This window comes from Typopeltis vanoorti, chromosome 24 (assembly GCF_054136105.1).
Source record: "Typopeltis vanoorti isolate ZY-2024b chromosome 24, IOZ_Tvanoo_1.0, whole genome shotgun sequence".
NCBI lineage: Eukaryota > Metazoa > Arthropoda > Arachnida > Uropygi > Thelyphonidae > Typopeltis > Typopeltis vanoorti.
This window is the reverse complement of record NC_143572.1, coordinates 85,386,249-85,402,289: the sequence shown is the minus strand read 5'-3', so window position 1 is coordinate 85,402,289 and position 16,041 is coordinate 85,386,249. Positions and strand designations below refer to the sequence as shown.

The window sequence follows — 16,041 nt, the reverse complement described above, 5'->3', positions numbered from 1 at the left end:
TATTAATAATTAATACTTATATGTTAATTATTAGGTAGTATATGTTAAGTAGGTATTCAGTGAATGTTTTCAAAGAAATATATAATAGGTATGTAGGCATTGTCTGACCTAGGAGAGGTCCTTCCTTGATGAGCCCTTAACTTGGAGGAGCCTGCATAATAATAATATAACTTTAAGAATTTATTTATTAGAATATATTTAGACATATTTAGAATGTATTCATATTCAGTGGAAATGTCTTCATAATCGGAACTTTTTAGATTTTTATTTATTTAACTTTTAGTAGAATTTAGTATTGAAAATTCAGTGAAATTTATTACTCATTCTCTGTCTCTCATACAGGATTACATCCGTACAGATCCAACAGATCGCAACCTGGATAATACGGTCATCCTTGTTGTCAAACAAGGAGAAGAGCCAACGGGATTTATCAGTTTCTTTGGAAGTTGGGATCCAGAGCTATGGAATGTAAGGTTTTTAAAGGATGTAGGAATTGCTTTAAATATAAAAGATATAATCAAGATATTATCAATTTAAAGGGCATTACAGTTATTATTTCTAAATTATAATTATTCAGACATTTTTATTACTTTTCAAATGAGGTTTGAAAATTCATTTAATATGTAAGGTTTGGATTTCTCAGTGCTTTGTCTAGGATTTTGTCTAACACAAGTTAGGTTATGCATGTTCAATATGATTATCTTATTATTTCAGTTTCTCTGTGCAAAAAATTTATTTTCTCTCCTTGTTAAGCAATAGAAACTTTCACTTTTCCTTTTCAGGAATAAACTAAAATTTATTCAGATCTAAGTGGTTTCACTTGTGCATGAAATTTTGCTTATGCCTGAAACTTCTTTAATTACATTCAAGATAAAAACACGAAGACCAAATTGGCATTTTACCACAATCCGCTAAAAAATTGAGTGTGGATTTGGTGATTTGAAAATGCAGAATGTTTGTTTGAGAGTGTTACTAATTATTACAAACTTAGTTCTTTGAGTCTGCATTTTGGTATTTAATACATATTGTAATATGCATAATTGCTTTAATATTAAATTAACATGCATAGTGGTGAATTTTGTGTTTAGTATTTAACCTTGTGATCGCTTTAGCATATATATATATATATATATATATATATATATATATATATATATATATATATATATATAAAGTAAGCTTTACTGCATGTCAATGTGTAATTTGATCCAGCTTGCATTCTTATAATTGTCAATTTGCTAATTTTTAAAAAAAAAAAATTAATAATGAAGAGGTAATCTGGGTGTAATTGATTTCAAAATCATATATGAGTAAACATAATGAAAAGTTTAAGTATTGGTGATTATTTGTAGCAGTGTTTCATGGCAAAAACAACACCAGAAGAACACAGTAATAATAAATAATATACTGAGTTACTAATAGTTCTCTGAATTTCTGACCTGACATCTTCAGGGTGCAGTTACAACTATTGTAAAACACACAACACTCAATCATATTGTAGCAGAAACAATTCAAATTGAAACTGAGAAGGAATTATGTTCTATCAATACACCCTCTAGGGGCCTAGATAAAATTTGGTCAATTCAGGGAAGTCAGACTAAATGCAGTTTTAGAATGACTATCTCTCAGCTCTTTGGACAAATGAATGCAGGCATAATTAATTGAGGTTAGGGGACTGTTTCAGAGCTGATGCTGATTCTGAAAATAGTCTCACAGCATTACAATTGTCTTCTTTCATGTAATCCTGTGTGAAGGAATATTCAGGGCATGGTCTGCCAGTTCTGATTTGCTGTACAGATAAATTATTCATAAATATAGTTTTTATACTCTTCAAGGCAGACTTTAGTAGATCTACTAGGATATGCAACAGGATGAGCTGATCCTTTGTAGAATGGATAAAGGTTGTGTGCTGAATGTCTGGTTTGAAAGTGGTATGGAAATAGATTGTATTTATGAAGAACTCTAGCTATTTTTCCAGATGTATCCCAGAAGTAGAGGATTGCAGTAGTTCAGGAAGCATATAGTGTTATGTCTATTATTATAGGGGTTGTAGTCATTGGCTTAAAAAGTGTTATTTTGAAACACTTTTTTTTTTGTCATTGCATTAATTTTTTAACCAGAAATACAAGGGTCATTTTCAAAGTTATGCACATTATACCTCTCTTGTTAAATCAAACATTTATTTAATAAACACATTTACAGATGTTCAAGTAGATGTCAACTTTTGAGTAAATCATGTATTCCTTTCAGCACACTGTTTTTTGTTTATCTATTTGATAAATCAGGTCATTTCAACAGAAATCTTATCAGTGATAGTTAAGTACTTTCCACAGAGTAGTTCTTTCAATATAGGAAAGAGATCAAAGTCTAGAGAATTCTGAAAGCCTGAAATGTTGAAAAGCAGCTGGAGTAGATGATATTCAAACAGAAATATAGAGGGTGTAAAAGTTTTGTAATGGCTATGCTTCCATGAATCAGAAGGCATGGTCAAAAAATCATTTCCAAATTTATAAAAAAATGGAAATAAAACCAAATGTGTGAATTACAGAAGAATTGCTCTACTGGTTGTTCCATGTAAGATTTATGCAAGCATACTTTAGAAGAAGCCAAGAAAAATTGGAAGAGAAACTTGGAGAAGAACAAGCTGAGTTCAGAGACAAATGTGGGTTGTCAGGATCAGGTTTTCACTTTAAGACAAATACAGGTGTCCCTTGCTTAACGCGGATTTGATTATCGCAGTGAAATTAATTGTGGCAATCCCTTGATATACGTGGCAAGAGTTTTAATTAATGCGCCTTTAAATTTACCATGCAAAATCATGCTCACGCCACGAGGCTGCTAGCCTCGTGGTCATCCAAATTCTCTTGATTTTGGATGACCACATGAGAGAATCTGTGTGAGAATTTGGATCCAAATTCTCACACAGATCTAATGATCTGTGTGAGAATGTGAAAATTTTATATTTCCCACCAACTACAACATCATTGTTACAACCTATGGACATGGGAGTCATTGCAACTTTCAAAAGCCTATTTTCTTAAAAAGACATTCTCAAAGGCAGTTGAAACAACAACGGGTGAAAATCATGAAAATCACGCCACGAGGCTGAGTGCCAGCCAATTACTTCGCTGCTAGCATTAAGAGTGGGTGCATTACAAGCTCCAGTTGTTCTGTTATACGTATTTACAAATTACGTTCTTCGTAAATTTTACAGCCCATTGATCATGTCGAAGAATAAGAGCAATCCCACAACCAGGTCATTAAATGAAAAAAAAGAAGAGGAACATAATTACCTTAGATACAAAACTTGATATAATTAAAAGATTTAAACATGGTGAAAGTAAAAATAAGATCAGATGTGAATTTAGTTTTAACGAGTCTACAATATGGACTATTTTATCCGAAGCTGATGAGCATTGCGAGCAAGGTAAAGTGGCATCTGCAAGTATGCAATGCACACGTAACCGGAGTGCTATGATGGTTGAAATGGAAGATCTGTTGATTATTTGGCTGGAAGACTGCAATCAAAAGAAAATTCCAATTAGTGCTTATAATATCACGGCCAAAGCTCTAAGCCTGTTTTCAAGACTTAAAGAGACTAAATATAAAGAAGACGATTCAAAATTCACAGCTAGCAAAGGCTGGCTTAAAAATTTTAAATCTAGAGCTGGACTAAAGAATGTGAAAATAACAGGTGAAGCTGCAAGTGCCGATGAAGATGCTGCATCCACATTTCCTGCTGAGCTGCAAAAAATTATTGAAGAAAATGATTTAAGATTACTGCCAAATTTTCAATGTATATGAAACTGGACTCTATTGGGAAAAAATGCCATCTAGAACTTTTATATATAAAAAAAAGATGCAGTGCAGCCTGGCTATAAAGTATCAAAAGATCGCATAACTGTTATGCTTGGAGGGAATGCTCATGGACATTTTAAATGGAAGCTGCTGCTTGTCTATTGAACTCAGAACCCCAAGGGCTTTAAAAGGATGTAACAAGAACTCTTTACCTGTAATTTGGCAGGCGAATCAGAAGGCTTGGGTTAACCAAAGTCTATTCGAAGATTGGTTGTCTTATTTTTTCCCAGCAATTGAAACTTATTGCAAGAGAAATAACTTAGCTTTCAAAGCTCTTTTGCTTTTAGACAACTCACCTGGTCATCCAAATTCTCTTAATGAACTATGTGAGAATGTGACCAAACAATGTGGTCAAAGAAATCATTGCAATTGGTGAAGACCTTGGTTTTGATGGTGTTGATGCAGAAGATGTTAAAGAATTATTGGATTCAAATTCAAAAGATTTCAGTGACAACGATCTTCTTGAAACTGAACAACGCACATATGAAGACAACGAACAAATGGAATATGAAGATGAGGTTCCAAAGGAAATAATAGTCAAAGAACTGGATGGAATATTTCGCAGTTTAGAATCGCTTAAGCAGCAAGTAATGGATATGGATCCAGATGTTAATCGAAGAATGCTTGTTTGCCGAGGTCTGGAGAGTCATTTTGCTTGTTATCGTAGAATTTGTGCCAATAAGAAAAAAACTAAAACTGTTCAGATGACTGTTTATAACTTCTTTTGATTAAAAAAAATTGCAGTAACTAATGTAGGTACAAGTATTTATTAATACTTGTACATTTCATTTATCTTTGCTAAAAGAGTACCATATAAAACGAACTATTAGTACAGTAATCGATCAGGGACGAATTGTACGTTTTACCATTGATTATTAGATTTGATTAACGCAATTTTGATATATGCGATAACATCGAGGGATTAATTAACCGGGTTTATTGAGGGATACCTGTACTTGAAAAATCATGGGGATATAACAAGGATCTGTATTTAAGTTTTGTAGATCTGGAAAAATCATATGGCAAGTGCCAAAACAAAAGCTGTTTAAAATGCTACTATTATAATATAACATTCTGTTGTAAACAGGATGTTATATTGAGTAATACCCAGCCTATGTTTAAGTTTTAAGTCAGCATTTAAATTGAAAAAGATAGAGGGAGATGGTTTGGAGTAAAATCAGATAAGACAAGGGTATAACACACTATCTGCCCACTTTTATTCATCATCTATGTGGAACACATTATGAAGAAAAGTAGCATTAAACTTGATATTAAAATTGAAGATGTTAATCTCAGCTATTTACTTTATGCAGAAGACATTATACTCCTAAATAAATCATATACATGTCTTCAGGATTTCTTAATTAAATTAAATAATTTCTTTAACAAAATTGGCATAAAAGTCAACAATAAAAAGTAGGCACAAAGACTGAAAACATCAGCTGCCTCCTAAATGCAACTATTTTGGCACAATTTTTAGTGTGATGGCAAATTAAATATGGATGCAGACAACAATAAGCTAAGCTAGCTGGTTGGGTGAAGTGTCAAATGAAAAAGAGAGAAATTAGTTAAAACACACTTTCAAAGACAGTGTTCAAACCAATATGGACTTGAGAGCTGGATTAGAAATAAAACACGTGGATAGGCTTATGTGTTCGTCAGACATGTTGTAATAGATTTATCGGTATTGATAAGAGCACAGATGGATAAGAAAATAACTATTTGTTAACTTAAAAGCTAATATTTCGCTGGTATTATATCCAGCATCTTCAGAGCACAAAGTTTGTTACAAATGCAAGACAACCACAATCCGGTGTAACAGTGGGGCTAGTATAAGTAATTGCAGCCTGCAGCACAAGACTAAAGTCCTAATAGGGTGCCATCTAGGTTTAAAAAAAAAAAAAAGTAGTTCAAAGTTTTGAAATAGTAGTCCAAATAATAGTCTTAGAAAGTTTGAAAAAAATAAAATAAAACAAAAGTAATAAATATTAATTTGGTCTTAGGATGACTGTCTCCCAAATCTTTGGTACATTTATACAGCCATACTTATTAAGGTTTGGAGTATGTTTTAAGGCTTTTGTTGATTCCAGGAACAACCTCTCTGACTTGTAGAAGCTTCTGTGCATTACTTTTATTTTTTTTCCAATTGATCATGTGTGCTGGGGTATCCAAAGCATGGTCTGCCAGACCTGACTTCCCATAGCGAAAGTGTCGGATATATTTTTTGTGTTCACTGAGGCAGATGTCCACAGTTCTTCCTGTCTGTCCGTAGTAGGCTTGATGGCAAGAACAGGGCACTTCGTAGACTCTTGGATGTGATAAAGGAGTGCATTTGTCCTTAGGCGAACGGATGATAGTTGCAAATTTCACATAAGGTTTAAATACGGTGTGCAGTTGGTGTTTGTTAAGCACCCTAGATATCTTTTCAGATGTGCCTTTAATGTATGGGATAATCACCATCCCATACATGAAAGACTTTAGTCTTATGTTGCAATTATTTATACTAGCCCCACTGTTACACCGGATTGTGGTTGTCTTGCATTTGTAACAAACTTTGTGTTGTGTGCTCTGAAGATGCTGGATATAATACCAGCGAAATATTAGCTTTTAAGTTAATAAATAGCTATTTCTTATCCATCTGTGTTCATATCAATAGAAGTAAAACAGTTGATCAAAGACTAGAGACTACAGATATGACAGCTCTGAGAAAAATTAAGGGATGAAACAGATGGCTTCCATTGCAGGATCATATTCAAATTGAATATATTAGGGAGGAATTTGACATTGTTAGCTTTCAGGAATGTGTGAGCAGAGCTAATCTCAGATGGTATCTTCACTTAGAGGAATGATTAGTAAAATAGATGTTTGATGTTGTCTTGTTCTTGAGGAGTCTTAGATATTTCCATGTGCTCTTTGAACTGCTTTGGCTATGTCAATGATTTTGTTCATATAGAGTTGTTTCAGGATTAGGGTCTATTGCTTGCAAGGCTGCTGTAATTGCTGGACAGGTAAAAATGTGAGTGGGTGTCAGTTCAGTATTAGGGCAGTCATTGCAGTTTCTATATGTTCTTGTACCATCTGTATTGATCTTCATTCCAGTAAGATGTCCTTTGGAGTCTTACTATTGGGGTGGAGGTCTTTCTGTCAACATTCATTTTGGGAATTTCAAGTTGTATCACTGATTTTAGTGGAATTAGTTTAGATTTTGCTAGTGCGTTATCATGTCAGTTTCTTGGTTCAGTTCTCTGGCCTCTTTTGCTAATTTATCAACTACTTCATTATAATCAATGTCAACATGAGCAGAAATCCATTGTAAAATGCAACTTTTTCCCAAATGTTTTAGTTGGTTTAAGAGTTTATGGATATCTTGGGTGAGCTTGCTATTGCCATTTTTTATTGCCTCCATAGCTTATCTCGAGTCACTGTAAATTATAATTCCTTCTGATTGTTTGGATTATGATAATTTTAAATAGGCTTCAAGTGCTTTATTTTATTGCATAGAATTCGCTGGTAAAATTGGAAGCAATTCTCTCAGATCCAACTTTTATTGAAAGTTTTTGCCTTTTGGGAGTAGAAGAGCACCAGCATCCCCATTAATCATATTAGTGTCTGACGATACATCGGTATAACAAGTAACCTGTTTGGGGAGTGAAAGAAGGTTAGTATTTAGGCCTTTTTCATTGAGCATGTCTTATTATTCTTTTTTTGTGCAGGGTTTGGTAAGGTTTAGATGTATGGAGGTATTTGAAGGTAAAGATCTGGAAAATAGAGGTTCTTTGCTTATGTGGACATTTAGATAATCAAGACCTATTTCCTTCCTGATAGTGTCATCATATTTTTGTAAAGTTGATGATCTGTGAAGTCTGCATTTTTAATTCCTATGTTCATAAGTTTTTAGGGAGATATGATCGCTTTGGTCATCATCATCAAATTCCTGACGTGTACCCTCAAGGGGTGTACAGGATATGATAGTATTACATGAAAAATTTACATCATTACTAACTTCCTATCTACAATTTTCCTCCAAATCAGTCTGTTACTTGTCAAGACTCCAACATTATCTGATCTTATATTTCTATCATCTAAGGCACTTTGTACCGTATCAATCCACCTATATCTTGGTCTTTTCTGGTCGTTTTCCTGCCAACCTGACAGAGAACACTTGTTTTGCTAATCTTTCCTCGTCCGTTCTGTTTAAATGACCATACCACCTGAGATTAGCTCTGCTAACACATTCCTGGATGCTGACAGTGTCAAGTTCTTTCCTAATATCCTCATTTTTAATATGATATTGCCATTGATGCCATCTGTTCACTCCTCTAATCTTTCTCAGGACTCTCATATCTGCAGTCTCTAGTCATTGGTCAAGTGTTTTACTTCTGACCCAGCTCTCAGATCCATAGTTTAAAACTGGTTTGAACACTGTCTTGTATACAGCTAATTTAGTGTTCCGACTAATTTCTCTCTTATTCCATATGAATTTATCCATTGACTTCCTATCATACCAGCTTTCTTGATTCTATTGTCTATTTCCATATTTAATATACCATCTTCACTAAAAATCGTGCCTAAGTAGCTGAAATGTTTTACTTGTTCCACATTCCCCATTCACAACACAGTTGACATTTTCAACAATTCTACCTATTTTCATTGTCTTCGTCTTTTTAATGCTAACCTTCATACCATATCTATTACAACAGTTATTCAATTTAGTCAGAGAATCTTGCAAACTTGTAGTGGATTTATTTAGAAGTATAACATCGTCTGCATAAAGCAAAGAGCTGACATTAACATCTCCAATTCTGATATCATGTTTAATATCACTTTCCTTCATAATGTGATCCATATAGATAATGAACAACAGAGGGGTAAATGTGCATCCTTGTTTCACACCAGATTTAACATTAAACCATCTTCCTGTACTTCCTTCAATTCTAACTGCTGACTTACAACTCAAATACAGACTAAGTATTGCTTGATATAATGCCCCATTGACACCATATAACTGTAGCTTATTGAATAGCTTCTCTCTTGGCACCTTGTCATATGCCTTTTCTAGATCGACAAAACTTAAATACAAATCTTTGTTATATTCCCATGCTTTCTCGACTATTTGTCGTAAAGTGAAGATCTGATCCTGACAGCCTCTATTTGGCCTGAATCCAGCTTGGTGTTCACCAAGCTTTTCTTCCACAATTCTTCTCAACCGTTTCTCAAGTATACTTGTATAGATCTTGCCAGGAACACTCAGTTGGGAAATACCTCTGTAATTCTCACATTCAGTTTTATTTCCCTTTTTATATATTGGTACTATTAGAGCTCTACTCCAATCATTGGGAATTCGTCCCTCTGTCCAGGCTTTCTGAACTATGCAGTGCAGCCACTGTAAGATTTTTATACCACCATACTTAAGCATTTCTGTTGAATATCATCTACTCCTGCTACCTTTCCACATTTCAAGCCTTTGATGGCTTTTTCTACTTGAAGTATGGATATGTATTCCTGAGTATATGCCTGTTGAGTGTTTTTACCACTGTGCTATCACTGCTTATTTCATTTAGCAATTTATTGAAGTAATTACTCCATACTTCAAGGATATCTTTTTCTCCTGTTTCATGTCACCTTTATCATCTCTAACTCCTTTTACAGCACTCTTTCCTCTTCCTAAGCTTCTTCAACAACCTCCAGAATATCTTCCCGCCTTCTTGATATTTATTTTCTATGTTCTTGCTATGCTAAAGTCCTCCAATGACGTTTGTTTAGTTAGTTTTACAGTGTTTTGCTTTCTTATATTTGTCTCTGTATTCTTTAAGAGCAAAAGCTGACTTATTTGCCAGGAACTTTTGATATGCTTTCTTCTTTTCCTTCACTGCCTCTTTAACTTCCTGTGTCCACCATGCACTCTTCTGATTTTTCTATCCTTGCAGACTACCTCACAACATGCCTCTCTGGCTGAATCAATCAGGGTTTCTTCAACACTTGCCACTGAATCTCCAAGGTTTGGTTCCTGTTCTCAAACTCTTTCATTTTTTCTTCAATAATCACTGTGTATTTTAGTCTACAGTTCACATCTGAGAGCTGCTCTACTTTTATTCGCTTTAAAACTTTCTTACACGTTATTCTTTTGAGTATGAAATTCAATTTTATCCTGCTCAAGACTAAATAGTGATCACTTCCGATTTCAAATCCTCTGTACACTCTTGTGTCCTGCACCAAAGAGAAAACATCACTATCAACAATAACACAGTCAGTGAGACTTTTCTTATTCCTTGCCTCTTCTCTCCGTGTGAATTTGTGCACATTTTTATGTTTGAACATGGTGTTAGTAATAACCAGTCCATGTCATGTGCAGAAATCCAACGGGTATTTGCCAGTATTATTAGCTTTGCTCTTTTCTCCAAATTTTCCCAAAATATTTTTGTATGTCTGACAATCATTTCCTACTCTGCTACTTAGATCCCCAACAAGGACCAACTTTTCCTTTTTCATTGTGTCAGTTGCTTTTTCTAAAGCCTCAAAAAATTCCTCCACTTCTACCTTAGTAGAACCTTCTGTGCGACCATAGGCACAAATAAGTCTCATTGTCGAATTCCCCATTCTGATATTAGCCAACATCACTCTACTTGAGACTGCCTGCCATTCAAGAAGATTAGCCTAATATTTTGCGTTGAATACTATGGCTACCCCTTCTTTTCTTTGATTGTCATTTCCTGAATATAACATTTTGTATTTATTGCTCAGAGAGATCTCGCCAGTTTTTGTCTTTTTTGTTTCAGTCACCCCTATTATGTCGATCTGGTACTTATCTAATTCCTCAGCTAGCTCAATATCTTTGCCATTCAGGCTTCTTATGTTGATAGTACCGATCTTTAACTCTGGTGATGTTGAGTTGGGGTGTGTTTTCACATTTGTTCAAGTAGTTGACTTTTCGCTGTTCACCCTGGTTCTCTGGTGAAAACAACGGGGGCCTTGTTTAACCGGGCGACGCCCCATCCAGCATGAAATTTTGTCATTTGTACCATCATTTTGTATATTGGTTTAAGCCAATAAGAATACAATTTGGTCGGCTACATCCCAAATTGCCAGCCCATCCTCGTTCGTTCTGTATCCAAGTAGATGCCCAACAGGGTGCACCACGAGAAGGTGAGGATTGGACATTAGGTCAGAAGCCCTGGTCGGTTCTCCACATGCCTTTAAAGGCTATGTGGAAATTTCCTCTCAGTTATACAGCTTTGACCCTTAAGCACCCCTGATCGCTTTGGTAGCTTCTGATATTATTAATGAATTTTATGGTGGCAAATTTTTGTCTGTCCTCCAGCAGGTCAAGCACACATTCCTGTTGGGCTCTTATGTTGTTAGTGGATGAGACTGTACCAATGATAATCTTGGATGCTTTTGCTTGTACTTTGTATAATTTTTCCTTTGCTGATGAACCAGAAGGTGACCAGATAGGTGCTGCATGTTCCATTATTAGCCTTATTAGTGTAGCATAAGTAGTTTTGAGAATTTTTGGCTTTGCATCCCAATTTGTTCTGCAAAGCCTTTTCAATATATTTAGTTTTTTGAGAGCCCTGTTAGAAGTGAGAGATGTGTTGAGCAAAACATAATTTCTCATCAAGCATAATACCAAGGTATTTTGGATTTGCGACTTTTTCAATTAGCCTGTTGTTGATCATGACTTTGAGATTGTAGGAATGTCTGTTTTTTCTTGTTTGTACTAAAGGTGCTTAGTTTTGTTTTATCTTGACTGATTTTGAGTTTAAGTTCATCAAGCCATTTTTCTAATCATGGATTTGTTTAGATCTCTTCCAATTCTTTAATTTTGTCACTAGTGTGCCAGATGGCTATATCATCTGCATAACAAGCTACTTTTGTGTCTTCTTTAAGGTAAGGATGAATGTTTTTGATGTATAAAAGGAATAGTAAGGGACTGAGTACTGAGCCCTGGGAAACACCAGCCCAGGTTCTCCACTCTCTGGATATTAATTAAGATCAAGGTTAGAATCAATGTTAATTGATTCTAACCTTGATCTTTCTTCCTCTCATGAAGTCAGCGATCCAGATTAAAGCATTTCCTCTAAATCTGATATCATGTACTATTTGTATTACTTTTTTGATCCAAACATGATGAAAATCAGTGGTCATCTTAGTAATAGGTGTTTGATACTAGGATAGTTGGAAAAACTCAGAGGAAGACTAAGATATAGGTAGATTGATGTAGTCAGAGCTGTGACATACCACCTTTTTAGACTGAAACATAAAATCTGACAATATTCAAATCCTGATAAAAGAATAATTTGAAGGAAAATTGTAAATATGAAGTTAATAAAAATGTGAACTTTTCATGTAGTACTATCAGTGTCCTGTACACAGCTTGAGGGTGTATATCATGAATTTGATGATGATGAAAACATAAATAATACACCTTAAACAGTCATCAAAAGTTTAAGTGTGAAGTGATACTTCTTCTGCAATAGTGATGATATCTGTAGTGACCTCTATGGTAGCAAGATATAAATGAATGCAAGAATAATTGGTAATCCTGAATAAATACTAACAGAATTTTATGCATTTATCACAAATAGTAAAGCATCATTTTACATTTCATATAAATATTATGAAACCTTTACAGTTTTAAAAGAAAGTATAAATCTTATCAATTGCATGACCTGTGCTAACATTTATTAATTGCAGAGATTGTAACCATGATCACTGATGACTATGAGCTTGTAAAATTATGTTAAAACTCACCAGCTTGATGCCATAATCCAACAAACTTAGCTTAACAATCAGAATTTATTTAGCAGTACTTGTAGATCCAATTTCCCTTGCATATTAGTTCAGTGGTCTGTCATGGCCAACTAACTTGGCTTCTTTGAAATCTAATTAATGTACTAATAAGGCAATTAATACTATCTACATAATGCATTATGACTGTCAATTGAATGTGTTCTTCTGGCCAGTTTTGCCGGTTTGATAGGATTAAAAACCTGAGTTTCCAGGAGGAAATACCCTGCCATGTTTGTTGTACAAGACTGGCTAACTTGACTTCACTTGAAAAACTCTGATAAAGGTTCTTCTCATCCTGGATGGGATCCATGTCTTTCCAACCAAAAGGCATCATTAAAACTAACTGAGATAACTGCAGTTGGCTACCATAGTGAAGTTAGTTGGAAATATCATTTAATGATAGCTCAGAAACTCACTCCACAAAGCATCCTATCTTACAGGAATTGGCTGCCAAGGTGATGCTTGATCCATAGATTTTACTGGGTATAACTTCAATATGAAAATTGTTTAATGAATCTGCTTTTTTTTGGACCTAGGAAACCCAGATTAAAATGCTTTTATGCAAGAAGTGAATGAACTCTGAAACTTAAAAAAAAAAAAAAAAAAAAAAAAAAGAGCATGTAATTTGCATGCATAATTGTGGTTTACCAGTTTGTTATGCATGTTTAATCATTACTCATTACCATTTTGTTGCTTTTTCTTCTGCCAGGACAAGAAGTAGCAAGTCTGCTGCGACTTCATGCCTTAATTCACCAGGTAAATATTAGGTGGTGGTTGCAAGCTTGTGTTTGGCTGTTTTATTCTTAAAATTTGCTTGCTTGCCTGCCTGCCTGCTTGCTTGTTTGCATGATATGCACAGTTGTTTTGTGTTTACAGAAATAGATGAAATAGCATTAGTGCATGCTTTTGTGTAAATAATGCTTCTCTGCTGCTCTCTCTCCAAGTGTGTTTTACTGCTGAGGATTATATATTTCTGGTGGAGTCTATAAATGCTGATCAACTTTTAGAACACCACTTTTTGAATGAGCATTCAGTGTTGTACAGTGCTGGTATGTTTTATTTTTTACGTTAGTATACCTTTCTAACATAATACCACACGTTTTTATTGGAAAATTAGAAACCATTTCTGATTGCTGATGAGAGATGCTGCAGTGCAGGTTGAAACTTTTATTTTTTTATATTGTGTACAACAAGAATGTAAGATTACAATAGCAGACACAGCAGACACATATCCCAGTGATTCATTGCATTTCTATGATCCATATCTCAAGCCTTTGAGATTGTTTGGCAGTTATTCTTATTAAGTTCAAAGAGTTCCACTGACTCTTTATAAAGTTTTTCCATGTAAATTGTTATGCATCAGTTTTTTCAGTTTTTATTGATAATCAGTTTCTGTTTGACATCCTGCTATGGATATAAAGGCATTCCCAACTTAAACAGATCCGATGGTCGTCTATCCCCTTTGTGGGAGATAGTACTTTTTAAATCGGCTAATCTTTCCTAACTTTTTAATTGTATATATATATATATGTATATATATATATATATATATATATATATATATATATATATATATATATATGTGTGTGTGTGTGTGTGTGTGTGTGTGTGTGTGTGTGTTTTTCTTTATAAAAAGTTTGGAAACTTAATGACCTTTTTTAGTTATCTTACATGAGCTACTTAGGTGGCACCTTTGGAATTGTCAGTTATTGTTTAATTAGCCTTTTTTCATGTACTGAAGATGCCTGTGATACTCAGGCGAAAATTCTATTAATAAATATTTTATGTGAGTTCATTTCATTATTATAATTTTTAAGTAATAAAGGCATTCTATAGCATTTCGCTACAAAGAATATATGATCTATTTTATTTTTTTACGAATAGAGAAATTATGAATTTCTCACTATGAAATCACTGCATCATTGTATCATATCACAGATACAACAGGAAAAAAAAATGAAATGCTATGTAGAAATATATTCAAACAGGAAAGTTTTTCAAGGAACCAGCAAAGATCCTAAAAAATGTCTTGAATTCTATATTGTTATTAGAATGGTAGGTGTTTTTTTGTTGAGACCATTAATCTTCTTATTAGAGACTTAAAATGACTTGTCAAAGCTCCAAGAGCTTTTACATGACTTGTGAAATGAATGGTAAAAGGTCCAAGCTTTCTAGAGCAAGGTTTCTATATTAACTTACCCTTAGCTCTCCAATGGTACTAATGTGCTATAAATTTCCAGCTTTTCTTGGGCAAGATTATCATAAAAAAATAATAAAAATTAACAAAAACTGCCAATCAGTCTCAAAACTTTAGCATCTCAAACATGGTATCTGAGATCAGAACTACCATATACATCCCCGACATCGATCCTTCACATGCTATTATTTTTCTTGTTATGCACGTTCCTTATTGGCTTTTTGCTTTTACAGTTTTATGCTAAAAATCTCTGATAATACTAGTGTCATTTTGGTGAAAACATCAGACGTTTGCTACTAATAAACACCTTTAATATCATATATTCAAGTTCCTAAAATTGTCTTTCAAAAATTGTGTGGTATTATACTGAAAAAAAAAAATTGTCCTTATTTACAAGTGCTAAACAAATTCATCAGTATCCTTCTGCATATTATATACCCTTGCATATTTTTTTGTTTATATTATAGTACCCTTTAAGCAATTTAAGCAATTCATAACATATGATTAGCTTGTAATAGCTTCTTTGTTCTTTCTCATTAAAACACATTAACTTTCCATTATATCTCATTTGTGATATGGATCCTCTTCTAGACAGAAAAGTCCCAAAGAGTCCCCAAGTTCTTTGGGACTCATCCATGTTGTAGGACTCATCTTAAACAGGTTTGCCAGAGGTACCATTAATTTCATAGAGCATTCCCTCAAGACATTTGGTGATATATTGTCAAGTCCTATTGCCTTATTAACATCAAGCTTACTTAATTCCTCATATACTTCCTGCTGTGCATTCATCACCAGTCCCTCCTCCACTATACTTTCTACACTCCAGCTCCTGATTTTGCCTTCATGAGGATGAAATACACTGATAAAGTAATCATTGAATACTTCAACTACATCTTCCACACTGGTTACCAATTTGCCAGTGTCATCAGCTACCATCATAGTCCCATAGTCATTTTTCCTTCTACCTGCTAGGATTTTTCTTAGCTTTATTATTTAATTTCTTATCATACTGCACTTTTGCTATCTTTATCAACCTAGTCACCTTTCTGGCCTGCTCTTTGTACTCTTAATTCAACTGATCATTACCAAAATTCATCTTGTGTTGCCTCCACAGTGCCATTTGCTTCTAGATGTATTATTATTACATGACACCTCCATTTCACGGTTAATCTCTTCATTCATCCATTTTACTCCTA

The 16,041-nt window shown here is 34.2% G+C and overlaps 1 protein-coding gene across 1 annotated transcript in view; it reads left to right on the top strand.

The window, feature by feature from the left end:
* Window positions 1-16,041, top strand: part of LOC150093516 (gelsolin, cytoplasmic-like) — a 113,763-nt gene that overhangs the window by 86,462 nt on the left and 11,260 nt on the right. The window contains exon 12 of the mRNA XM_090413643.1: window positions 343-468. Coding sequence (XP_090269769.1) covers window positions 343-468 — 126 coding nt within the window. The remainder of the gene's footprint in view (window positions 1-342; window positions 469-16,041) is intronic.